The following is a 26,790-nucleotide window of genomic DNA, read 5'->3' as shown; positions in this document are numbered from 1 at the left end:
ACCCCATTTTAAAAACTACACCCCTTAGTGTATTCACTGAGGGGTGTCATGCATATTTTGACCCCACAGTTTTTTTTCAGGAAATAATTCAATTTAGAGGAGAAAAAGTAAAATTTCATATTTTTGCAAATCTGTCATTTTAAAGACATATTTTGTTTCCTATAGTTTGCATGAAAATAAGGATTTACACCCCAAAATGGATACCCCTGTTTCTCCCGTGTTCAGAAATATACCCATTGTGGCCCTAATGTTATATCTGAGTCCACAACGGGGCCAAAATGAAAGGATTAGTCAGTGTCTTTCAAAACAGAAATTTTGCTTGAAGTCCTTTTAGGCCCCCATAGCACACATGTAGAGTTTTTGAGCGCCCCAAACCATAGAAAACCCCCACAAATGACCCCATTTTTAAAAATTAGACCCCTTAAGGAATTTATCTAGGGGTGTACTGCATACTTTGACCCCACAGTTTTGAATGAATTCAAGCCAAGCAAAAGGAAAAAATTGTGATTTTCGTTTTTTTGTCAATTCTGTCATTTTAAAAACAGCTTTTTTGTACAGCACACATATGAATGAAGACCCCCGTTTGTCCCATGTTCAGAGACATACCCATTGTGGCCCTAATCTTATGTCTGGATGCACAACAGGGCCCAAAATGAAAGGAGTAGTCAGTGGCTTTCAGAACATAGATTTTGCTTGAAGTCCTTTTTGGCCCCATTGCCCACTTGTAGAGTTCTTGAACACTCAAAACCATATAGAACCCCCAAAAATGACCCCATTTTGAAAACTAGACTCCTGAACAAATTTATCTAGGGCTGTACTGTGTATTTTGACCCCACAGTTTTTGAATAATGTCAAGCAAAGCAAAAGGAAAAAATTAGGATTTTCGTTTTTTTGGCAATTCTGTCATTTTAAAAACAGCTTTTTCTGTACAGCACACATATGAAGGAAGACTTGCACCCCAAAATAGATACCCCTGTTTGTGTTGTTTTCAGAAATATACCCATTGTGGCCCTAATCTTATGTCCGCATGCACAACGGGGCCCAAAATGAAAGGAGTAATCGTGGCTTTCAGAACATAGATTTTGCTTGAAGTCCTTTTAGGCCCCATTGCCCACTTGTAGAGTTCTTGAGCGCCCCAAACCATAGAGAACCCCCACAAATGACCCCATTTTGAAAACTAGACCCCTTAGCGAATTTATCTAGGGGTGTACTGTGTATTTTAACCCTACAATTTTTGAATAGATCTAAGCAAAGCAGTAAGAAAAAATTACAATTTTCATTTTTTGGGCTATTGCGTCAATTTAAAAACAGTTTTTTTGTACAGCACATGTATAAATGAAGACTTTCACCCCAAAATGAATACCCCTGTTTGTCCCGTGTTCAGAAACATACCCATTGTGGCCCTAATAGACTTACAGGACACATGGCAAGGGCTACAATGAAAGGAATACCCGTTGGATTTCAGGGTACATTGCCCACTTATAGAGCCATTGAGCGGCCAAAACTATAAAGAACCCCCTCAAATGACCCAATTTTGAAAACTAGACCCCTTAACGAATTCATCTAGGGGTGTACTGTGTATTTTGACCTCACAGTATTTGAATGAATCTAAGCAAAGCAGAAGGAAAAAGTTATGATTTTCAATTTTTTTGGCAGTTTTTTTAATTTAAAAACAGTTTTTTTGTACAGGGTACATAGGAATGAAGACATTCACCCCCAAATGGATACCCCCGTTTGTCCCGTGTTCAGAAACATACCCATTGTGGCCCTAATTTACTTACAGGACCCATGGCAAGGCCTATAATGGAGGGAACACCTGTTGGATTTCAGGGCACAACTGAATAAATTCCAGGCCCCCATTGCTTATTTGTACGGAATAAAAATTGACTCCCCAAAAATTCCCCCCCCCCCCCCCCCCCCACACACACACACACACTCCGCACCCTTTTCGGCGTTTGCAAATCTTAGATAAAAGTTATAATGTGAACTGTGTGGTATTTCCGAAGACAGGGGTAATTACGGAGGCTGGTTGGAATGGGGCAATAAAACCGTGTATCCCCCCTCCTCTCATGCTTTTTGGGGGTCATTTCTTGACCTCAGTGGGGTGTAAAAAGTGGCGCTCTGTGAGTCTCCATAAGCTTGCTGAGGTGCGGCGGGGGTCACACAGAAGACGCTTAACAAGCTGCTCCTGGAACTGCAGGAAGGCAAGCGTTCCCTGGGCTTCTTGTAAAATAAGTATTACTGGTAGCGGTCTGAATAACGCCGGGCTCATGCAGCCGTAGGTGGAATCCGCTTGCGGAGGCCCGCAGCGGATCCCATCTGTGAGCCCGGCTGTGACCCTGCGTACGGCCACGTAATGGACTGCACATAACTGCCTACTCACACAGGCGGTCATGCGCAGTACTTTTATTTATTTTTTTGTTTGTATTTCCCGCACCGTCGTTTAGCGATGACACGGGTACCCGCAGCCCGTATACAAGGTAGTTGCGTATGGGCTGCGGGTATATCCGTGACCATGGAGCACAATAGGCTCTATACTGCAGATAGCCGCGGTAAAATAGAACCTGCTGCGTTCTCTTTTCTGCGAGTGTATTACGCAGTTCCAACCCCACTAATGTGAGCGGAATTATGTAATCCAATGCGATTGATCTGCGTAATACCGCGGATCAGACGCATGCGGAATCCGTAATTCCTATCCGGTCATGTGAGACTGACCTAAGGTAGATCGCTACTTTTTTATTACATGACCGGGGACCGCTCAACGAGGCCACCTGTCACTGCTCCAGGCTCTCGGTGACCGTTGGTCGCTGAGAGCAAGGAGATTTTATATTTCCTGGGCTCCCCGACTCCTGCGCATGTGTCCGGTATTTTGCCGGCGGTCACATGTGCAGAATCCGGGTAAGTTCACGGATGAGGATCGCGTCGGGGTGCAAATACGGAGGCCTCCGGTAAAAAGTTTCATCTCCTCTCACCGATCGCATCAGTGAGGGGAGATGAAACTAACTTTTTTTAAAAACTTTTACGTGATCGCCATTATCCATTAGATAACGGCGAACATGTGATCAGGAACCGCTCACCGCGGCCCCCCATGAAATTTCCAGGCTCTTGGCTAAGTTTTGTAGCCAAGAGCAGGGAGATTTTAAGTTATCCTGACAATCCACGGCTTTTGCGCATGCGTCTGCCGCTTTGGCGACGGCCGCGTGCGCAGAAGCTGTGGTAAGGTCCGCGGATAAATCCGGGGGCCTTAGGTACGTAATTTCATCCACTCTCACGGATATGATCTGTGAGGGGAGATGAAGTGTAAGCGTTTTAAACTTTTTTTAAAACTTTTTTACACTTTTTTTAAATTACTTTTTACACTTTTTTTTACTTTAAATGATCACTGCTATCCATTGGATAACAGTGATCATCTCTGCAGGGACATCCCTCTGCTCCTGGCTACACATGGCAGCCAGGAGCAGAGGGATTTTAAATTTCCCGGGTCCTGAGCCCCTCTGTGCACGCGCCCGATGTCACCGCTGAGGACCGGGGGTGAGTATTTTCACCTCCCCTCATAGATCTTTATTTTTACTTTTTTTAAACTTTTTCGCAACAGCGATAACAGCGATCGTGGGTCTGGGGACCGCTCGCCGCGGTCCCAGGGGACATCTCCTGGTTCCCGGCTACCTTCAGGAGCCGGGAACCAGGAGATTTTAAACTCCCCGGGGTTCCCATTCTTCTGTGCATTCGTCTGGCGCGCATGCGCAGAAGAGCCGTGCCAAGTCCTGGAGGACACATTCTCCGTGGCAGACATCAGGGAAGCTGGGTGAGTATTTTCAGCTGCCCTGATGGATCCGATCCATCAGGGCAGCTGGATCTTTAACTTTTTAAACTTTTTTTTCCACTTTATTGCGATCGGCGCTATCCATCGGATAGCGCCGATCACAATGCCGGGGGGGACTGCCCGCAGCCCAGGATGACAGCTCCATGCTGTCGGCTACCTGCTATCACGTTCAGAGCCCACGGGGCTTTATTCTCTGCAGGACGCATGTTTTTACGTCCTCAGAGAATAAAGCCCACTTGGGCAGGACGTAAAAAGACTACGGGCTGGTCGTTAAGGGGTTAAATTTAGTAGAGGCACAGTTTTTCACTTTCAGTTTTAATCTTATATATCAGCAGCTTCAGACCTGCTTCTGTTTGTGCAGGAATGTATCACAGAAAGGAAAATACAAAATCAAACGATCACAGAGTGTATACTCCTGCACAGAGTAGATACAAAGTGCCAGACCTTCTGATACATGTGGTGCACCCTGCAGACTAGCAACCTATTAATGAAGTCATAATAGTTCGGCAGGCTGCTCTGCACCTCAAAAAGTGGAACGCATTGGTACTGTCACCCTGGGCTTCCCCGGTGTTTAAAAGCCACACTGCATGTGAATAATATGTAATAAATACGAGGTATTAGCTGGATTTTCACCAAAAACCTTAGCTCACAAGCCGATCATCACGGCTGGCATTCTGTATCAACTCTGTGCAGGAGTATACACCAAGCAGCCACCCCATCTATATTAAGAGGCTGTGTGACTGGCTGTTTCATCAGTGTCCCTCACAGGTGTAATTAGCTCCCTCATTTGGCAGTTTAGCCACCTGCATGTTGAGGGGATGCAGCTATCAGCCCTCTTGTATAATTATGTATCCGTTTTCAGTGATTGTTTCTGCAGGAAGAGTTTTGTAATCTGCATAACAGAGATTGTTGATGTTTCAGCCACCTATTTGCACCCCGGTTTCCAATTCATCTAGATCCATTTTCCGCATGATCACTTTCGCATATAAGTTAAACAAGAAGAGTGAGAGAATGCAGCCCTGTCGGACGACTTTGCTGATCCCAAACCAGTTTGTTTTCCCATACTGTGTTCTCACACTGGCTTCTTGATTAGTATAAAGTGATTTTATTAGCTTGACTAGATGTGCCAATACGCCAGAGCCAGAATACACAGCATACAGCAGCCACAATGCAAACCCTAATAGCAGATGATAAGCTGAATATAAATGCGAGGTGTTAGTTCATACATTGGCCAATGAACTTAAAGGGGTTGTCCCGAGGCAGCAAGTGGGTCTATACACTTCTGTATGGCCATATTAATGCACTTTGTAATGTACATTGTGCATTAATTATGAGCCATACAGAAGTTATAAAAAGTTTTTTACTTACCTGCTCCGTTGCTAGCGTCCTCGTTCCCATGGAGCCGACTAATTTTTGGCCTCCGATGGCCAAATTAGCCGCGCTTGCGCAGTCCGGGTCTTCAGCAGTCTTCTATGGAGCCGCTCGTGCCAGAGAGCGGCTCCGTGTAGCTCCGCCCCGTCACGTGCCGATTCCAGCCAATCAGGAGGCTGGAATCGGCAGTGGACCGCACAGAAGAGCTGCGGTCCACGAAGACGGAGGATCCCGGCGGCCATCTTCAGCGGTAAGTATTGAAGTCACCGGACCGCCGGGATTCAGGTAAGCGCTGTGCGGGTGGTTTTTTTAACCCCTGCATCGGGGTTGTCTCGCGCCGAACGGGGGGGGGGGTTTAAAAAAAAAAAAACCCGTTTCGGCGCGGGACATCTCCTTTAAGCTGCAAGCCCCGGCAAGGCCCCTCGTATCTTGCAGTCCCTACACTAGCAAGACACATCTACTAGAGGGCCCTAGAGGCCAACATAGCGCAGACATAGCAAACAAACTCAGCAGACCAAACTGACACAAAATAAACGTACAGACGGACATGAACCACAAGGCACAGACCACACAGCAAGCTTGCAACAGGAACAGGACAGATATATTCAAACAGTACAAGACCAGCTTCAGACTGACAAGAGCTGAGTTTATATGTGCTGAAGGCTAAAGGGAATTGGCTGCTGGAGATTACCACACCCAGCCAGCTCAATTAACCCTCAACCACCTGTAGCTGTGCTGCTGGAAGCACAGTAGTACAACATGTCTAAGCAGCAATGTAACAAGACCACATTGGAGTTATCATACTAAAACAGGATGACCTGGTTGGTTATGCATTTCAACAACAATTCAAGGGTCAGTAGTACCAGAATAGATCTAACATAGGCAAGTTCTGAAAGCAATACTTTTCCCAATCTGTCAGCCAGGTGCCGGCACACCATGAGGATCTGAACACTATTTCCAAACCACCTGAGCTATTGGCAAAGGTGTAACATACCGGTAGGCCTGTCGATCTCATCTGGCCATCAACAAGTGTGTCAATTGCATGACTCTAAGAAAGACCTCCACATGCACAGGTCAGCCTTAATGGGCTGAGTCACGCAGATTTTATAATGGGGTTGAGCAACATCAGTCATTGTTATAGACAACCTCCTATGAAACAATTGAATCTGTCTCAGGGTCACCTTTCGTGAGCATAAAAAGGATCAATAATATGCCCACATATAATGTGTATTGCTATATAAATAAAGGTGATTATTATGAAGAACATACAATTTCCATACAGATGATGTTAGATTTGAACCTAGAGCTCCAGCACTTCAAGGCTGCAGTACTAATCGCTGAGCTACAGGAAGAGAATGACCACTACTGCCAAGTGGTCTGGTTGGGATGAACTGTCCAAGTTTTGGTTCACTCCAAACCAAACTTTTAGCAGAATTGGACCCAAAACCGGCTTCAACAGGTATAGTTCACTCAATACTAGCAGGAGCCTGCTTAAAGGGGTCCACACAACTTCGTTGCAGAGGGGTCCCTGTAGTGGCATTGCTTTGATTGCCTATGGTGACACAAGGTGGAAAGTCTGTCTCTGCACTTGCTGCCATTCATATTGAGATGGTGGGTGCTTTTGTATGGCTTGTGCTGGGCATGGATGTTAGGGTGGCTACTGTAAGGTTTGGGATGGGGGCTAGCCCGAGGCAAATACTTAATACATAGGTCTTCTGGTTGACTTATGTCTGCAGCATATGGCAGAGACAGGCTATTTTCACTGCCCTCCAATATAAGACCTTGAGTATTAGGGTTACTAGAGTGCCCAATGACCATCTGGTTTGGAGTGGGAGATTGTATCTGGTTGATGCTCCTACTGCTCATCTGCATGGGAGGTGAGATCAGGCCTGGAAGCCAAGTAGCACCTGCAGGCAGTGTCTGCTATTTGAGTGCCTACTACTTGGGGCATATAGCCTGCAGGAACTGCTATCTGCACTGGGAAAACAAGCATGTCCAAGAGGATCAGTTTCTGCTTATGTGAAAAGTTACTACTACCATCTGAAACCACCACCAATACAAAAGGGAATGGGGCCACTGGAGTAATGAGCTCTAGAAAAGAGGAGCACTGGCAGACATTGGGGTATGATATCCTGTCGGGAGCTTGGTCACTGCATTATGGGGCAGTGGGGGCAGTAATAGTATGCGTGCTCAGGGTTTCGGACAAGTCCAAATCAAGACTAGAAGTGAGGGTGGGAAGGTTTGGCCGGCTGGAGCACGCTGTTCTTGACCCCCAGTATACCGGGATTGATCTGCTGCAGGGAAGCACATAGATAAAGCACAGATGTCCAAAGGGACCAGCAGTATATTACTGTAACAATATACACTGTCCGGTCCTGACTGTTACCATGTGAGTCAATAGGAACAGGAAAGTCATACTGAACTAGATGAGCCACTCACACTCCAGCAGTGGTCAGCACAGAAGAACTATTGTATTACTTCAGGACTGAAGTCCTTTTTGTTACTACGCTGTAACATTATTTCATATTTCTTGGTCACAGGAGGCAGAAGGAATGCAGAGATAAAAAAAGGAAAGAAAATATTATGCCCTACAAACATCAGTTACTGAAAAAGCTCAACAAAAACCACATGCTGGCAGCGGGTATCACGCACAAGTCATAGCAACAGAGAACAAAGCGTAAAAAAACACACAGAAACCAGGGCTGACAGGGACATAAAACTACAGTAATTGTTATTTGTAAATGGGCCATTAGTAAAACATAACAGAATACATCACCGATCACCCATAATCTTCTCTACAGCCTAACCAACACATCAGACAGTTGAAGCTTTTGATTTCCATCAAGGCAAGAATGATGTTTCCATCAAGATAGAAGTCCCAGGCAGCTCTTCGGGTCCGCAGTGAAACTTCTGCCTATGTACTCTTGAGCCCATTATATTTACAAAAAGTGTCTACATGCCTGCTTGCAACTTCTATTGTTCTGTTGTGCTGACTCATCTTAAGTTTTGCCCCTGTGTTGTCCCATTCCCAAATGTTGGGCAGATAACTGGAGAAGTCACAAATCAGCCAAGCAAACATTAAGAACTGTTGTTCTAGATCAGGCGTGTCAAACTCATTTTCACCGAGGGCCACATCAGGCTTATGGTGACCTTCAAAGGGCCGATTGTAAGGCCGCCTGCAGACGGCCGGGTCGGATTCCGCTGTGAGAATTCTCGCAGCGGGGCCCAACCCGAGCCCCTGCAGGAACCAGCGCGGCACTCCTTTCTCCCGCGGCTCCGGCTCTGTGATGTGCCAGCTGCCCCGCACAGTAATAGAGCATGTCGCGATTTTTTTCCTGTGCGAGATTTCGCGCAGACAAATCGCAGCCGTCTGCATAGGATTGCGTTTCTAAAGCAATCCTATGGCAGCTTCCATAGGCAGAAATTCTGCGGGAAATCCCGCCGCGGAAATTCCGCCCGTGTGCAGTAAGGCCTCGTTCACACAAGCGTATTTGCGTACATAATATGCAGTGAATAGAAGCCATTGATTTCAATGAGTTCATTCACATGATGTAAATTTTGTTGCGTCCTACGCACTTCGATAGGCCATTAAAGTGAATGGGCCGCGCAAATACATGGTGAATGTGCAGGAAACCTGTGTATTCACTGCATATTTGCGCACTATTTCAGTGGGCCCATCTGCGTTCATTTTTGCGTATGCAAATATACAGGCATAAGCGATTTTCGATTGCGCAGCGTATTTGTGCGACCGAAATACAATTACACCCATGTGAACGAGCCCTAATCGTGACCCTGATAGTGGCCCCAGGAAAAATAACGACCCCCACAGTGGCCCAATTAGTAATATTAACCCCAATAGCAATGTTATAATTATAAGCCCCCACCTCAGTAATAATAATAAGCCCCCTCAGTAATAAGCCTCCCCTCAGTAATAATAATAAGCCCCCTCAGTAATAAGCCCCCACCTCAGTAATAATAATAAGCCCCCACCTCCCCAGTAATAAGATGCCTCCCCCCCAGTAATAAGAAGCCCCCCACCCAATAATACCCCCTCCCCAGTAATAAGCAGCTCCCCACCCAATAATACCCCTTCCCCAGTAATAAGCAGCCCCCACACAGTAATAAGCAGCCCCCCCCCAGTAATAAGCAGCCCCCACACGATAATTCCCCCTCCCCAGTAATAAACAGCCCCCCACAGTAATAAGCAGCCACCCCACAGTAATAAGCAGCCGCCCACCCAATAATACCCCCTCCCCAGTAATAAGCAGCCCCCCACCCAATAATACCCCCTCCCCAGTAATAAGCAGCCGCCTCCCAGTAATAAGAAGCCCTCCCACAGTAATAAGCAGCCCCCCACCCAATAATACCCCTTCCCCAGTAATAAACAGCCCCCCCTGTAATAAGCAGCCCCCCATAATAAGCAGCCCCCCCATAATAAGTAGCCCCCCTGTAATAAGCAGCCCCCCACCCAATAATACCCCCTTCCCAGTAATAAGCAGCCCCTCCCCAGTAATAAGCAGCCCCCCTCCCCCGTAATAAGCAGCCACCCCCCCAACCCATATACTTACCTCTTCCTTCCTGTCAGCGACGCTCCCTCTCTTCTCGCACTGATCCCTGGGTGCACACTGACGTCAGTGTGTAGCCCGGAACGCTTCCTCCCCAAGTCCTCTCCTGCGGAACTGAAGAGCAGGGGACTCAGGGGAGAAGGATCCTGGTTGCACACTGACGTCAGTGTGCACCAGGATCAGCGCTAGCAGCATGATTACCAGCGGGAAGCTGCGGCACCCCAGCTGGTAATCGCTTCAGTGGTGAGCAGCGCCGGCAGGCCGCGGGCCACATAACACAAGGCAGCGGGCCGGATTCGGCCCGCGGGCCTTGTGTTTGACACGTGTTCTAGATGGACCCTATCTTAAATACACTGTCAATAGACTTAGGGCCCTTTTACAGGGGGCAATTGTTGGTGTTACAGAATATATTTATGGAACGTTGTCAGACTGATACTTTATATACCTCTTTGAGGCTGTGGGGGGTCCCCCTGATGGCTGGCCAAAGGAGACACTTCTGTTGTGTTATCTCGGGTCCAAAGAACCAGAAAGGAAAGTTATATCTTGTTGTAGCAAATAGATTCAAAGGAAAAAGTGAAGCTGGTTTATAGTGAAAAAGAGATTTGTCTTGCCTTTATCTAAAGTGTGCCATTAGAAACCGCTAAAACCAAGTAGGACGCATTTCGGTTCCTGCAAGAACCTTGATCACCTGGCATGGGAAGCGAGGTGGTGAACAATAAACTCCTTTTCTTTTGTTCTTATCATGTTGTGCACCTGGTATGGATGTATGGATGTATGTGCAAAAGGTGACCTATGGCTCTGAAAGTTGCTCTGGTATGCATATTGTATATGTAAGTGATGATTGCATATGCAATGACTAGATTGTCTGTGTAAAGGCCCATTTACACGTAACCATTTTCAGTTAAAATTCGTTCAATTGACCGAAAATAAGTGATAATCGTTACATGTAAACGTGTGCATTGTGCAGTTTTCACCAGAACGATGATATTAAGGTGAACTTAGAAAGCCATCATTCAGCTACTGAGAAATAAGGTATCTCTCAATAAACTGCATGCTGTTATCTCCACGGGAGGCGGCAGATAACATTGTAATCTTCCGGCAGCCGAGTAGAGAACAATGCAGCTGTTTGCACAGTGTGGCATGCGATTAGTCACATGGTGGGCTCTCCAAACAGCTCCTGGGATGCCCTTTTACATGCAAATGAAGATAATAAAGTGTTAATGGTCATTAACACTTTATGCAAATAGGCAGCACAATATTTCAGTTTTTTGAAAGATTATCTTTGCGTGTAAATGGGCCTTTGAAAGACTCATTTTGACTAAGAGGATTAAATATTTTAAGCTGTAAAATAGACTGACGGCACATAGGAAATGCCTGCAGACTGTATAACAAACAGCACATGAATTAAAGCACATGAATTAAAGGACATTGGGCCTAACTTGACCGTTATATGTCCTATAGTTTAACATACAGTCAGTCAAATTTGTTATTTTGCAGAAAAGATCGAGACATAGCTATTTAAATAATTTATTTGTGGTTCATTGTTGTTTGTCACGGCAAGTTGCAAAGTAAAAGTAACTTAGCCACCATCTGACGTAGAAGATAACATTCATTTTGGTAGACTGCCAATTTTCTTCTTTAGACTACGATATATTTTTAACCTCTTAATGACTTGGCCTATTTTGGGCTTAAGGACACAACGACTTTTGACGGTTTTTTATCTCCATTTTTCAAAAGCCATAACTTTTCATTTTTCTGTCGATGCGGACGTATAAGGGCTTGTTTTTTACGTGGCGAACTGTAGTTTTTATCAGTGCCATTTTTGGGTACATAAACAATATTGTAAAACTTTTAGAATTTTTTTTATGACAACAGGGAGAGAAAATGCATCAATTCTGCCATAGATTTTTTTTTTAAAGCGTTAATCATGCAGTATGTGCGTCTGTACAATAACAACGATACCAAAATTCTTATTTTCTTTTAGGTTTTTCCACTTTTCTGCAATAAAACCCCTTTTTTTGGAAATCTTTTCCTTTTTCTTAATCGCTGCATTTAAAGTCCTATAACTTTTTGATTTTTCCATGGACGGAGTTCTGTGAGGGCTTATTTTTTGCAAGACAAGCTGTAGTTCTTATTGGTACCATCTTGGGGTATATACAGCTTTTTTTATCACTTTTTTTTTGCATTTTTGGGGAGGCAAAGTTTTTTAGCATTTTTTTTTACGCTTTTTGCCGTGCAGGATAAAAAGTGTGTTCAACGTATTGTACGTGTTGTTATGGACATGCCGATACCAAATACGTGGGATTTTTTGTAATGCTAATATGAGAAAAAGCTCCCCAAAAGTTTTTTTTTTACATTTTTATTTTTTGTACATTTTTCTTTTTTTACACCATTTGTGTCCCTTTGAGGGACTTGCACCAGACCAGCTCTGATCGCTAAAATAAGGCATTGCAGGACTTCTGTCCTGCAATGCCTTATCGCTTATTACAGCGATCGTAGGCAATGGCAATACAGGACACCGGTATCTGGCGTCCTGTTGCCATGGTAGCCAGCCAGACTCTCTGGGATTATATTGTGAGAGCACGGCAATGTTACAGAGGGAGCGCGCTCCCTCTGTAAACCCTTCCCATGCCGCAACCTACATAGATCACGTCAGGGAAGGAGTTAACAGCGGGGGTGCTGCACTCCTGCTGTTGCAGCAGAAGGCCGGCTATCAGTGCCAGCCAGCTCCCGCTGCTGGATAGCGCGAGATCTCTTATGATCTTGCGCTATCCCTATGACATGAGGGTACGTCCAGTTGTGCGAAGTACCCTGCCTTCAGGACGTACCCTTACGTCATATGGAGGGAAGGAGTTAATATAAATAAGAATGCAGAGAAAGTTTATTGCCATCATCACAAAACAGGGATAATTACATATAATTTAATAATAATTTAAAAATGGAATAAACTTGAAAATTGAATTCCTAGTGGGCTAAATAATAGTAATGTATAAGACTAAAAAAAGGCTGTCCCTAACTTATTTCACAAGGTCAGAGATGGTGAAATAAATTAGGGACAGACGAACTTATTTCACCTGTCTTACTGCTAAGCTTGTATCACCCTCATGTCGCTAATAAAATTGCATGAATAGCAGTAGTAGTTGCCCCCATTTTGCATAAGTGAATAACTAATGCCGACTAAAAATTTTATTTAATGTCTCTGAAGGTGAGGAGAGGAATTCTTCTAGTAAGTAATATCTTTCTCCTGTATATTCCAGTATAAGATCAGATTCAGGAATATGTCAGGATACTGGGTTCTGTCATGGGTGCCTTGGGTGGCGGGGGCCCCACCTAGCAGGCTATAGCAGATGGAACGGAGTTGTAGTGGCCCAGTTCATACTTTCCTAGCCTCCTCCATAATGACATACATGTCATGTCTTATTTTGGTGCACTGTGTAAATCTGTCTAGTCATTCCGTTATATGTATTGCACAGCTGCAGCGTGTGATGGGTTAAGTGTTTGCAAAAGCCTGGAGATTGTCTATGAATGTATCAATTTATGTCCTGTCACGTGGTGTGAGTAAGAATATAAATTGGAGTGTGTGTGAGCAGGAAGGTTGTTGTTGTTGTTGGAGATTCTTTTGAGTTTGGAGTTCTGAGAGTCAATTCTTCAGAGTGCCAGCCACTTGGGGGTACCTTCAACCCTCATGTGGTGAAGGATGGAAGAGGCAAAGAGGTTCCCTAGTGTGCATGTATCTGTGATGAGAAGAGAGTGAGCCCCAAGGGAGAGAGAGCATGAGCCAGAAGTAAGTGCAATTTCCAAGGCCTAGTGCAGAGGTACTTTCTGACTTCTTTTTCTACGCGGCCGTCCGGAGTTATTGGATCGCCATTTGAGGTACTCTTCTTCATTTGTCACACCCGGCCGTACTGAAGTCTGGCATCACCGGGTGGAGGTAATCCTAAGTATATTGTTCACTCACGGCCATCCTGAAGTCTGGGATCACCGTGTGGAGGTACTATTACTCAAGTCTGTTTAATACCTGCACTTCAAGTACTGTCAATTGTGCCTTGTGTTATTCTGATGTTATTCAAGTGAAGTTTTTCCAGGCCCTGACCATTCCCAGGGACCTGAGGTACACCAATTCCGTCTGCAGCTCCATTTATTTACCATGGAGGGTCATACCGGTGGGTAACGGAACAGTGGCGTCACCCGTGACAACCCCTATCCCTTTTCTCCAGTTTATTTGGCATCTCTCTCTGAGGGATGTCCAGAAGAGGCCCAGGGCTGCCCTGGTTGAGGCTACATGCGTTCGTCCGGGAGGGAGCGTGGTATGTGCCGCCGTGACAAGCCAGCTTGTCACCCTCCCTGCTCTTCAACGAATGTCCTGTGTCCAGGATCACCCTACAGGATGCTGCAGAGTGAGCCCTTAAAAGAAAACCATCAGTACTACAAATAAGACCTGTGTCTTCAGCCCCAAAAGTGCAAGACAGACGGAGGGAGATTTTGAACTAGTGACCCATCTTGAGAGCCTTCAAGTGTTATCAGCCACAAAAGGCACGAGACAGATGAAGGGGGGGTTCTCAACACCTATGCGATGACATTTGTAGGTGACTTTACGGAATCCATCTGACAATCAGTGATAGCTAGGTGGATTATGCGATGCTCACAGGGAAAAGAGGGAGGAGAAGCATGTGTCCAAATACCCACTAGGCAGATGATCCAAGAGATAGAAAGCTCTCCTGTCAGATGTGTTGATGGCGATGGACTAACTTTTATGAGATTAGAGTTAGAAATTACACTTTTGGTAATTTTGGTATTGTTGTTTATAACTTACATAGTATGGATAATGTGGAAAATTGACGCTGAGCAAAAGACCCACGTAAGACTGCTTTGCAGTTGGTGGAAATCTCTGAAACCACGATACGAGGGGCCCTACCAAGTACTGTTGACAACAACCACTGCAGTGAAACTTAAAAGGAAAACAAACTGGGTACATGCTAGTCAGTGCAAGAGAGTGACTAGGGCAGAATAGTAATCATGTGTCATTATATCTAAGTTGTCCAGACATCCCGATTTAGGTGGGACAATCCCGCTTTGGGAACCTGTTTCCCGCTTTCCTCCGGGTCCCCTGCGGGACAGCCATTTGTCCCGCTTTTGGGATATTTCTCCTGCATTCGGGATGTCTGGCTCCCTGGCTGCTAATCACTCTGCTGCGCTGCTGCCGGATGCACACACTGATTGCAGTGTGTGCACTGAGGATCTTCCTCCCCTACTTCCTTGACCTCTTCTCCCTAGTTCCACAGGAGAAGAGGAGAGGCGGAGTAGGGGCTGTTGCAGGCGTACACACTTCTGCACTCAGCAGCACTGAGAAGAGGTAAAGCGGCACTCTGAAGACCAGGAAGAAAGGGTAGAATCATATAATCATAGAATGGTAGAGTTGGAAGGGACCTCCAGGGTCATCTGGTCTAACCCCTTGTACAGTGCAGGATTCACTAAATCATCCCAGACAGATATTTGTCCAGCCTTTGTTTGAACACTTGCCCTACAATTTCCACAGACTGCATTATATTCTTCTTTATATATCCGCCCCTCTTTCCATTTGATCAACATATTTTTCTTCCTTTTTAACATGTGTGCAAGTTCTGTATTCATCCATCCTGGTCTCTTTAAATGCTTCCCATTCTTACTTCTTTTAGGGATTGTTAACAATTGCGCTTTGAGAATCTCATTTTTCAATATTTCCCAAGCTTCTTAGGACATTCCTATCCTCTTTCCAAGTTCATTAAAATCTGCCTTTCTGAAATCCAACCTTGAGGTCTGAGTTTTCTTAGGTCTTCCTCGCCATATTACGGGGATGATATATTGAGACATGGATGAATGTCTCTGCCGTTGCTAGACACAGACGAAACTGGATTCCCGTGCCTGAGAGAAATGAAAACTGAATCTGTTTCTAGCACTAAAAACCCTGAGTCTTCTAAAATTCGTGGACAAGATCCCTCCAACCCTCTGAGCCTTAGAGAGGAAAAGGACAAGGTCGTGGGTCTTCTGAGCTTTAGAGAGGAAAAGAACAAGGTTGTGGGTCCTTGGAGCCCTAACAGAAATGGAAGGACAAGGTTTGGCCGCCTGCAAGATGCAGAGAACAAGTAAGGAGACTTTATTCAAATATGTATCCCAGATGCGTTACCGCCTGGAGAAAAATTGTGTGATGTTACTTGATAAAATGGAACTACCAGATCTGCATGTTATAGCAGAAAATATGGAGGACTGTATGGATGTTCAAGATGGTGCCCCGCCTTCTTTTTCTTCAGTTGGATAAGAGCCCGCAAAACTTTCCCACCACAAAGTTCCTGCTGTGGCTGTGGGAAAAGTAGGGGGGGGGGGACATCCCCACTGTGGAGCAGAGTGAGGAGAGTGCTCAGAACCACCCAGGGGAGGAGTCAGATACTCTGGTGAGTGAGCCTTCAGAAACCTCCCAGCAGACCAGCAAGAGCACCCCTGAAAGAGACATGGCTACAAAAGTAGTGAGAGCAGCCCCTGCCATATACCCGCCACCAAGGCTGCAATTTTATTGGGGAGATGAGCAAGACCTTCTAGATTTACTGCCTCTAATTTCTCCAGACCCTCCCAATACTGAGGAGAGAGTTGAGGAGTCAGTGAACCCCGATGTCCATATGGAAACAGAGGAAGTGGCTGGGTCCACCAAAGTTTTTGCGACTGTTGCTGCCCCCGGGGAGAGAAACAAAAAATTGTGTCAAGTCTTCACAACTCCTACCAGATTTGTTGTTACTCCATACCCGCCCTGAATCTTCATACACCGGGACAATTTGGAAGTTAAGCACACATTACCCCAGCATCTTCTGCCCTATGTCAAAGAATATGGCAATGAGAATTTTTCGTTTGTTTTTATGGATAGCCTGGTTGATCAACAAAAAGGATCTCCGTACTACACTGTTCCTGCTGTGAAGTCTGATGAGCAAGTGTTGAATTTGCCAGAGATTTTCTTGACAAAGCACAACACTTTTCCCTGCTACAGATCCCAAAAGGAGGGTATCCTCGCCCCATGGATTTGCTCCAATCATGGCTGCAGTCAGTTGACTGTTTTGAGCTGACCTGTAGAGAAGAGGACAGCACTTCTGAAGACTCTGAGGTGAAAGCCTTTACCCGAGCAAGTCCTACCCTATGCTCGGCAATAGGAATACGGTTTTGGGGAAGCAACCCGACACCAACTGTAAGGGTTGTGCTGGCTGGGATCTGTTGTACCACATAGGTTTCTAGCAGCACAGCCTCACAGGTGTGAAATGATTGTGCTAGCTGGGTGTAGTTATGTTCTGCTAGCCAATCCCCTGGGTCTTTGCTTACATATATACCCAGCTCCTGGCAGTGTCTGTTTGGTGACCAGGGTAAGCAGTCATGTTGTCTGTGCTGTTGCAGATTGTGGTGTAACTTGTGTCCTGTTGTCTGTGTGGTTGCAGCTTTCTGTGTGAACTGTGTCTGGTGCTGCTGGATCATGTGTCTTGTTAGAATAGGGACCACAAGACACGAGGACCCTTGATCACTGGGCTTGCGGCTTAAGTGAGTTAGCCAACTCACAAACTAATCCCTCTTATTTATATAACAGCAATTCCATCTGCTTTAATGTGCGGGGATGTTTGATGAGTTTGTTGGTTGTTTGTCCTATGTTATGGCTGTCTGTGAGTCCAGTCCGCAGTATGCAGTTCCCTGTCTAGTTGGTGTTTCCGTTTGCATGTGCAGTCTGAATTCTGTCTTAGGTCTACGTTTTTGTGGTATCCTCACCTTTATGGACATTTTCGTGTGGGCCTTCTGCTTATTTGCCCACACAAACGTAACTGGGGGGGCATTATGTTGGTATGCATTATTATGTTGTGTGTGAACAGTGTCAGGCCCAATGTCTGTGCAGGTGGCCAGACATCAGGTGTGAATAGTCCTGTTCTAAGTTTGTAGTTGTGCATTATGTGGTTATGCATTATGTTCTACGTTGGTATGCTGTATACTTTCCGTTTACCACCTTTTCAGGGGTTGTCAGGTCGGAGGTTCCAGTGCGAGGCTGCCTTTATCGAGGCGATCGTTCTGCCTATAGGTAGGGCCTTGCCATTCTGCCTGCAGCCTAGGGTCAGTTTACTCTTTCATGTTCTTTGGATCACGTTCATATGGGCCCGGTGCTTGTTTGCCCACATGAACGTAACACCGACAAGGTTTAGTATTGAGTACGAGACATAAGGGCTTACCTGACCCGTTAAGGTTATGTGGTGCTAAGAACTCTGTGTACATGTCTGATAAAGAGACATTTTGAAAATGTTCCCCTTTTTCTTTTTCATTTGCCCCAAGAGACTGCAAAGTTATTGTTTTATCCCCTATTGTCTATATGCTTGAAAGTTATGCAATGTTGAGTTATAATGCTCATGTGCAGGAGGGAGTATATGCAGACGTTTATTTAAAGTTATATGCTAAAATATTGTGTGAGAATAAATGTTTGCACTGAATGGTATGTCTGAGTGAATTTAGTCAGGAGGTCTAGAGACTTCAGCCTATAAAATCCAATTAGTTCAGTGTCCGCCAGGTGTCTTATCTGTTTCGGTAGACATAGTCTCATTATCATATAGTCAGCTTGGTTGGGGGTATTGACTTAAGCTACCACCCTTCACGAGTGGGAGAAGAAGTGATGTTCATGCCACTCTCCTCATTTCAAAAAAATCTGCCAGTCACCTTTTTCCTATCCATGTGTGAATTTTCAGTGATTTATCTCTGCTTCAGGCTTTGGGGAGAAGAATTATGGAGGGCCCCATAGCAATGCTAGTGAATCCTGGGTTCCGTCCAGCCTAGCAGTAATTTGTTCTAGTGACTGGCCAGTCCATTTCTCTACATGCCGTCATGTATTACAATTGTACCCTGGAAGTGAGATCTCAGGTAGTCTACAAAACACCAAGATGGGTTTAACTCTGAGTAGTAACCAAAAGGGGAATTATGTGCAACAGTTCTGCCTTGCACTATCCAAGACTGAGACAGATAGTTCTAAAATGATAATGAGTAGAACATTGAGAAAATACCAATCCCGGAATATGACTCTGTTTTAAGGAGATGCTGGGTTCAGCTTTTCTTAAGTAGGGGGGAACTGTAGTGGCCCAAAGCTAGGAGTCCCCTCCAGCACCTCAGAATACATGGTATGTATTTGTCTCATGCATTGTCTTGAATGTAGAGTGAGCCAGATTTATGTGTATTGGGTGTTTGCAAGAATGAATGGGTTAATGTCTGGTCATATCTGGGGATGTCTGGAAAATGTATCATTTCGTCTTGTGTGTGGTATAAATGAAGGGTCACATGTCTATGTGAGAGGTAGAATCTAGACAGATCAGAAAGAGAATCTACATAGATCTGAGAGAGTCTAGACAGACAGTGAGAGTGTAGACATGGAGGAAGCAGAGAGGTGGTCTGCCGGCTGTTCCCGCCAGGGCCTAGCCATGCAGAGAGACTACCTATGGCCTCCATGTCTAGAGAGAGGGAAAGCCCGGACATAATGGAAATATGTGGGTGTACAGCGCAGGTACTGCATGAATTTGGAGAAATGGAAAACCACTGCTGAGAGAAACGTGAGTGTATGACAGGAGAGAGAGAGTTTGCTGGGAGAGAAACCTTACAGATAACTTAGACTGTGAATTATACAAGTGCCCCGAGAATTCTCCCTGCTTCACCACTACAATTTGTTTCTGTACAAAGACTGGTTTATTTAGTTATAATTTCAAGAGTTTAAGTAAACGGACAGAATCTACCATTCCCAATTCTTATTCAGAAAATTCTCTGTGTGTGAACTTTTTTATTACATCTGAGGGATCCGCCGCAGAGGCCGGAACACTGGCATCACAAGTGACAAACAGGACTGCAGGTAACCACAGTTACCCATTTCATGATCTCCCCCTGTGATAATGGGGTCAGGTCCCGAGCTACCTTTAGGGGAGAAGATGGTAGAGCCCTGTGACAAGGCCTTTGTCTACCCCGCTGTCTCCTTGGCTGAGGGCCTGCTTCTCGGATGCTGCACCACTAGAGCAAAATGTGATTGTTCCCAGCAAGAGAAACCAAGTAATCTTGTAGATATGATACCTTTTAATGGCTAACAAAAATAAATGATGTTATAGCGAGCTTTCAAACCTACTCAGGGTCCTTTCTGAGGCTAATGGAGTAGATCTGAAGAAACATACATACATATGAATGGGCACAGATCTGGTATGATTAATTTGCATTTAAATCAATGCCATAATACGATAGAAAAGCACAGACATGAAGTGATTAATTTGCACTTACAAGATGGGTAGAGGAGTAAATATGTTCATAGTTCACTGACAGGGGGTGTGAAAGTTTTATAATCTCTAAATTGCTGGTAAGGGGTCACCAGCGTGTTATCTCTATTACAGATTTTTCATATTCTCCATTGGTGTAGATAGCGCCCTCCGATTTTCATTCCGTTCTGCAGAATGTCAATGGTAGTAATAAATTTGTACTCCCAAATTCTCCTGTGACTTTGAGATTTGAAATGGCCTTTTATTATGGTAACTTTCATTGGTTCTATGTTTTGTCCGTGACTTGAGAAATTCTCAGCCACTAGTATTTCTGTCTTTCTCTTTTTAATTGTGGGGTGATGAGACCTCATCCTCACTTTCAGTTTTTGCTCTGTTTCTCCAACATAAAACCCCCCAACAGGACATTTACTGCACCTGATCAGGTACACAACATCAGACATGGAACATGTGAATGTCCCGGGATCTTATAGTCCGGCTGTGTGTTGGGGATCTAGATCCTTTTTGCAGTCCGTACATGTAAGCAGGTCTTACAGCTCCTTACATTACAGGGATAAGTTTCTATTTGTTTGTCAGACTTCAAAGATAAAAAAGATCTTTCCGCGCTACTACTGGAGCTCCTCTTTGAAAAAGAATATATATAAACTGTCGTGGCAGACAGTGATTAAATATATAAATCGTAGGTTTAATTCCAAAATGAAAGTACAAGGATTGCATGCAAGTGAAGATCTTGCAGCAATAGTGTTACAACGCGTTTCAGCGTTCTATTTATTGATAAAGGCGTTTATAGAACGCTGAAACGCGTTGTAACACTATTGCTGCAAGATCTTCACTTGCATGCAATCCTTGTACTTTCATTTTGGAATTAAACCTACGATTTATATATTTAATCACTGTCTGCCACGACAGTTTATATATATTCTTTTTCAAAGAGGAGCTCCAGTAGGAGCACGGAAAGATCTTTTTTATCTTTGAAGTTTGTTTATTTTACCCATTGAGGGGAATTTCTCCATTTGGGTTTGCTTCTTTCCTGGCGACTCTCCTTCCCCACCGAAGGATACCTGAAGTCTCTTCGTTTGTTACGGGCATACCTGGATCACAGGTGCCGGCGGGTGGCTCCCGTAGGATCGTACGGTCTATGGGAACCCCGCTGGGCACCAGGTGAGTCATTTTTATTATTTATTCCATGGTGGCGCGGATCATCACTTTGAATTATTTGTTTGTCAGAGGACAATGCACTCCTAATTATAAAGTTCCTCAAATTTGGGGGTTGCCTGTAACACAGAAGGGGAGGGTCTGGGTCTGGTGGGTTGTATATGAGCCATGTCTTTTGCAACACTCTGTAAGTATATATATAAATGGGCCTTATTGGCACCCACATTTACGATGTTTGTAGAAATCGGTCCACAATATGTGTGCATGGTAACAAATAACATGAACACCACAGAGATGTACAATTTAACCCTCCCCTTTTCCAGGTGTCTTTAGAATGAACCTCTTTTACACTGGTAGCTTTGCACCGGCACCCAGATGTATTGCAACTGTCTCACATCTAATTATTATTAAATTATATCACAAGATTGATGAAGGATCCAAAACACTGTGAATTGTTTTTTTTCTTTTTTCATTTTACTCCACTTAGAAGGTTTTAAAAGTTTTTCAGTACATTATATGGTACATTAAATAGTTCCATTGAAAAATACAACTCGTCCCGCAAAAAATAACAAGCAGCACTCAGACAGCTATGTCAATGGATAAATAGAAGTGTTACAATTTTTTTAAAAGGGGGAAAGAAAAAACAAAAATGTGGGGAAAAAAGGGTCACCTACTTAAGGGGTTAAGCATAAAACTCAGTGAACACAATCATGAAGCACAAAAAGCCTCCACAGAAACCTGTGATTGCACAATGCGACTGTGACAGAAGGCTATGTAACATGTAATATATTAAAGATATAATGGATAATAATACACCGCACACATCTTACATACTCACCACCATACACTGCCGTCACGGTCAGAAGTATCAGTGTGGGAACGCCCGTCATCTCCTTCCTGTGAGTGATATACAAGGCAAACAACATGAAAACTCACTGAGGACAACATACTAAACATGTGTGGGATATACCAGATCAGCATTAAAAAAAACTCCCACCCAAAGGCCACGAGGAGAGCGCTGCACTCTGATTGGACAGCAGTGAGATTTACTCCAATAGGAAAATTCCTCTGCAGGTGTCAACAGTTACCGGGCAGACTGGGGGTGGAAAAGTGAAAAAATGAAAGTAAAATGTGAGATGATCTAAAAAAAACAAGTTCCATTTAGGGCTTATCCACATATATACAGGGTCAGATTATGAGATGGAAGAAAAAATCCCAAACCATCCAAACACTGAACTTTATCAAAGCAGTTTATTAACTTACAATGTAAAGATGTCAGAGTCGTAGCTGAAGTCGCAGACCGATCCGTTGACTTACCCTGAGACCGATACCTGCACCGCTTGGGTCAGATTAGTTTCCTCCTTCCCTGTGACTGAGTGTAATAGGCCAGCAAAGTCATATATTTATGGCTACCACCATTCCCCCCAAAATACCAGCCTGGTTAATATGAGCAAAACAAGGGCATGGTATGGGTCATAGCTTCACAGAGGTAATGTTACTTTCCTACTTTATACTACCGCAGTTACATCAGGGAGAAACAACAAAATGTATCCCATATACATAGGCCACGCCCCAAATACCACTAACCCAATGCATTTACAAGTAATACATGTGACTCCTATATCACACCCCAAAATGGTGTCAGACACCAGAATTTGATACAAAAGTATATTCAAACTCGAACCCCAGAATAGATAGAGACCCCAAAACAAAGGCAGACCTCAGGATAGATACACACACCAAAATCTTGTTACCAACATCTGTGTTCTGTGCGATATTGCTGCGTTTTCTAGCAGCAATATCGCAATTTTGTGGAGTTCTTTTCCCAGGATTTTCGGTGGGAGCTTGAAACATAAGCCCTACCCTGAAAATAAGCCCTGGCTGCATTAAAAAAAAAAAGCTTAGCAAACTACTAACGATCACATGTCTGTAAGTATGTGAGTGAGTGATTCTTATGCTTCTACTTCCAGGTGACGCCATAGCCCAGCCCTGGCGACATCATAGCCCTGCCCATGGAGGTATCATACCTCCGCCCTCTGGTGACATCATAGCTCCACCTCCTGGCACCGTAATAGCAGGTCCTAACATACTGAGAATACAACTAAGCCATCCTGACAGGAGACACCAACCTACCTCCACCAGAGAGCGGGCTGAAGGACTGTGGTGACATCACTGCTGTGGGAGGAGCCATTCTGAAGTTTGGTAGTACTGTATGCATATTTAGGATTTCAGCCACAGTTCAGCAGCGCTGCTGATTAGAGCCACCTGATTGGCTCTTCGGCACCACGTGACTACACTGCGTGCACGCGGATTGCCTTCAGCAGCCGTGCACTACACACTACAGTTAAGCAGACGTGTACTACACACTACATTTAAGCAGCACGGGGTTAGGTTTAGGGTTAGGTTTAGGGTTACATAAACTTAACCCTAAACCCTAAACCTAAGCCCTAAACCTAACCCTAAACCTAACCCTAACCCCGTGCTGCTTAAGTGTAGTGTGTAGTGCACGGCTGCTTAACTGTAGTGTGTTATAGACTGGGGACATTAACTTACTTACCAGCTCACTTACCTAATAAATAAACGAATGTCTACCACTTCTTGCTGTATAAACGTGGGGTAGGCCACAGCTTTATTAATTAAAACAACATTGATAATAACTTTTAACGATCAAGACCTATCCATGCTGTCCGCAGATTAACTTTATCAGTCCGTAAACCGTCCTCCGAGGACGTTTGTAAGCCCCGGTCCTTCGGCTTGCAAACCTTTCTCTATTCCCTAACCAGCATGGACAAATTCCGGGCCAAACACAAGCTGTGACAACTTCCAACAACTGCCATTTGCTACAGTCCTTTCTCCTCCCCTACCCAGACCTTCCGGGCGGGTGGGTGGGTGTCTTCTCATTTCCTATCTTCCTTCTTCTCCTCCTGTGTCTCTTCTCTGGTCTACTTCCGCTCCCCTCCCTCTTCGCTTCCTGTCCTAGCTCCACCCCCTCTAAGCTCGCTTTTCTTAACCCTTCCTATGCCTGTCCCCAGTCACATGCCGTTTTCTTAACTCAGTTCACGGCATACGAGACTGGGGACATTAACTTACTTACCAGCTCACTTACCTAATAAATAAACGAATGTCTACACCTTCTTGCTGTATAAAACTTGGGGTAGGCCACAGCTTTATTAATTAAAACAACATTGATAATAACTTTTAACGATCAAGACCTATCCATGCTGTCCACAGATTAACTTTATCAGTCCATAAACCGCCCTCCGAGGACGTTCGTAAGCCCCGGTCCTTCGGCTTGCAAACCTTTCTCTATTCCCTAACCAGCATGGACAAATTCCGGGCCACACGGGATGTGCCGCGTTACTGCGGCTTATTCTGTCCCACTCCACCGACTCTAGATAGAGCTGCCTCTACCCTGTCCTGCAAGCCGGATTAAAAAAAAAAAAAAAAGTATCCAACCCTACATCATTGAGGTGGACCCCGTCCTCCCTCAATGCCCCTCTCTCCCTATCTTCTAGCTCCCAGTGACGAACCCCCACCCCCCAATGGACTGAACGAACCGAGACATCTTCCTCTGTACTCCGCCTGATAACATGCTCCCTGACCTACTGACTGCAATCCCTGCTAGCCATCATAAACCGCTCCTGCAGTCATACTGTTTCTGCCATCACACGGCTAAATGTCTGACCATTGTCTATGTGTATAACATCGCTCACTCTCCACCTCGCCATACCGTGCACATCTCCAGCCCCTTTACCTTCTGTATCACCCCATTACTTGCAGTATGTAAGCTCGTTGGAGCAGGACCCGCACCCCTATTGTTTCCATCAATTGATTACTATGTAACCGTGGTTCTGTAATGTTTGTACTTTTGTCTTTCTGTATCCCCTATCTATGTAAGCGCTGCGGAATATGATGGCGCTATACAAATAAAGATTATTATTATTATTAACTAACCTCCTTGCTCTATCTATTGCTTCCAAATTTCTCGCCCCTCTCCAGTGTCTCTGCGTGACTATGTCTGACCAAACGATAATAAATCCTTGAAAGCATTCGCGGAAACGCAAAATGTCCTGCTGCATAATAACCAACAGGTCACGCGTCTTCATCTTCCCCAAATCGTTCCCGCCAGCGTGCACGACCAAAACCACTCTCCGGGGGTTACGCCTGGCTATGTCTGTTACGAGTTTCCACATGTCGCGCCGTATTAGCCCCCGTACTCCATGCCAGGTTACGGATGTTACGGTCAGGCCTAAGTCCACTCCCAATGGGCGCACCGCTGCCCTCTTATGTGCCCCATAAACGTAAGAGTGACCCACGATGCACACCTTCCATGGCTCCGCGGCTAAGAAAAAACAAAAAGGGGAATACCAGGGCAAAAAAACCGAACTAGCACAAACATAACAACAACAACAAAAAAAACACTGAGGAAACTACTGACTAACATCCCCCCACTATCAGGTCGGGTCTCACGTACATTTTATATGCTTGGGATTTCCATCTACCCAGTCTTTTTAAACCTTCTTCATGCATACCGACCGCATCCGCCGATGTGGCAGCCCCAATTCTAAAGGAGTGAGTCCCGAATTCCGCCGGTTCCGAACCCGCTGACCTTAACGCCGCTCTTAACACTGCCGAAAATTGAAAAAGGGGTGAGAGGGAGGCCCGAAGAATGGACCAAAAATTGCTCACCGGGGGTCCTTGTAGCCATGTAATGTACCACCATATCGACTGGGCACCACTGTGAGCCCGGCCGGCTGATAGTCACCCACTCCAAGTACACATCGGTCTTCGATTTCCTTATCCTCACGCGTAACGACCTTTCGACCACGATCACATGATTCCAAAGTAGCCCGCCCACCTTAAACTTACTGGCGGGAACAAGCTCTCCAATCCTCAAGGCCGCAAAAAACGCGTGCAAAAAGGCCGACCTAAACAACAAAGTTTCCGAACCGTTCAAACACGTGTTTTCTAACGTATCTAACCACTTGCTCAGCACTGGATAGGTGATCGGGCGTCGATCGTCCGCCCGGACCTTCTCTTTTTTCCAACCCCGCACGATCTGGCGAAAAACTAATTCTTTTGTAATATCCTCGAAACCATGCAATTTCAATAAAAATGCAAAGCTTAACAAACCCATCAGGACCTGGACCTGGCGCAGCCTAGCCTTCTTACAACTCGCAACCTCTTTTACCGTTTGTCGCAGGCGAGCTATTTTATCTGCCGGCAACCTGAATACCATTTCCTCGGTGTCGATCTCAATCCCCAGAAATGTCAGCCTGCTTATAGGTCCCCTAGTCTACTCTTCAGACAATGGGACCCCTGCTTTTTTCGTCAGTGTCCGGGAAGTGTGCAACAAAAAATCCGCACGCGCCCGATGACTCCGTTCCCATGAACAGAAAAATCATCCAGATAATGCGTAACTGCTGTGAAGCCCGTCTCGTACTTGCGCATCCATTCCAGGAAGGAGCTTAACAGCTCCAAGTAATAACATAAAATAGAACAACCCATCGGTAGGCACATATCGAAGAAAAATTGGTTGTCTATTTTGCACCCCAGCAGATGAAAACACTCAGGGTGAATTGGAAGCAGC

At 45.0% G+C, this 26,790-nt stretch overlaps 1 protein-coding gene across 6 annotated transcripts in view; it reads right to left on the bottom strand.

Annotated features, from left to right (window-relative positions):
* Positions 1 to 23,459, bottom strand: part of LOC136580643 (class I histocompatibility antigen, F10 alpha chain-like) — a 72,484-nt gene extending 49,025 nt beyond the window's left edge. For 2 of the 6 annotated variants that reach the window (XM_066581370.1, XM_066581375.1), the window contains exon 1: positions 22,039 to 22,185. In XM_066581370.1, coding sequence (XP_066437467.1) covers positions 22,039 to 22,126 — 88 coding nt within the window. In that variant the 5' untranslated portion in view covers positions 22,127 to 22,185. The other 4 variants (XM_066581371.1, XM_066581372.1, XM_066581374.1 and 1 more) reach the window with 4 other exon arrangements.
* Between the last annotated feature and the right edge of the window lie 3,331 nt (positions 23,460 to 26,790).

Source organism: Eleutherodactylus coqui, chromosome 10 (genome assembly GCF_035609145.1).
Source record: "Eleutherodactylus coqui strain aEleCoq1 chromosome 10, aEleCoq1.hap1, whole genome shotgun sequence".
NCBI classification, from domain to species: Eukaryota; Metazoa; Chordata; class Amphibia; order Anura; family Eleutherodactylidae; genus Eleutherodactylus; species Eleutherodactylus coqui.
Note: the sequence above shows the minus strand (reverse complement) of the source record. Positions and strands in the feature narration are given on the sequence as shown.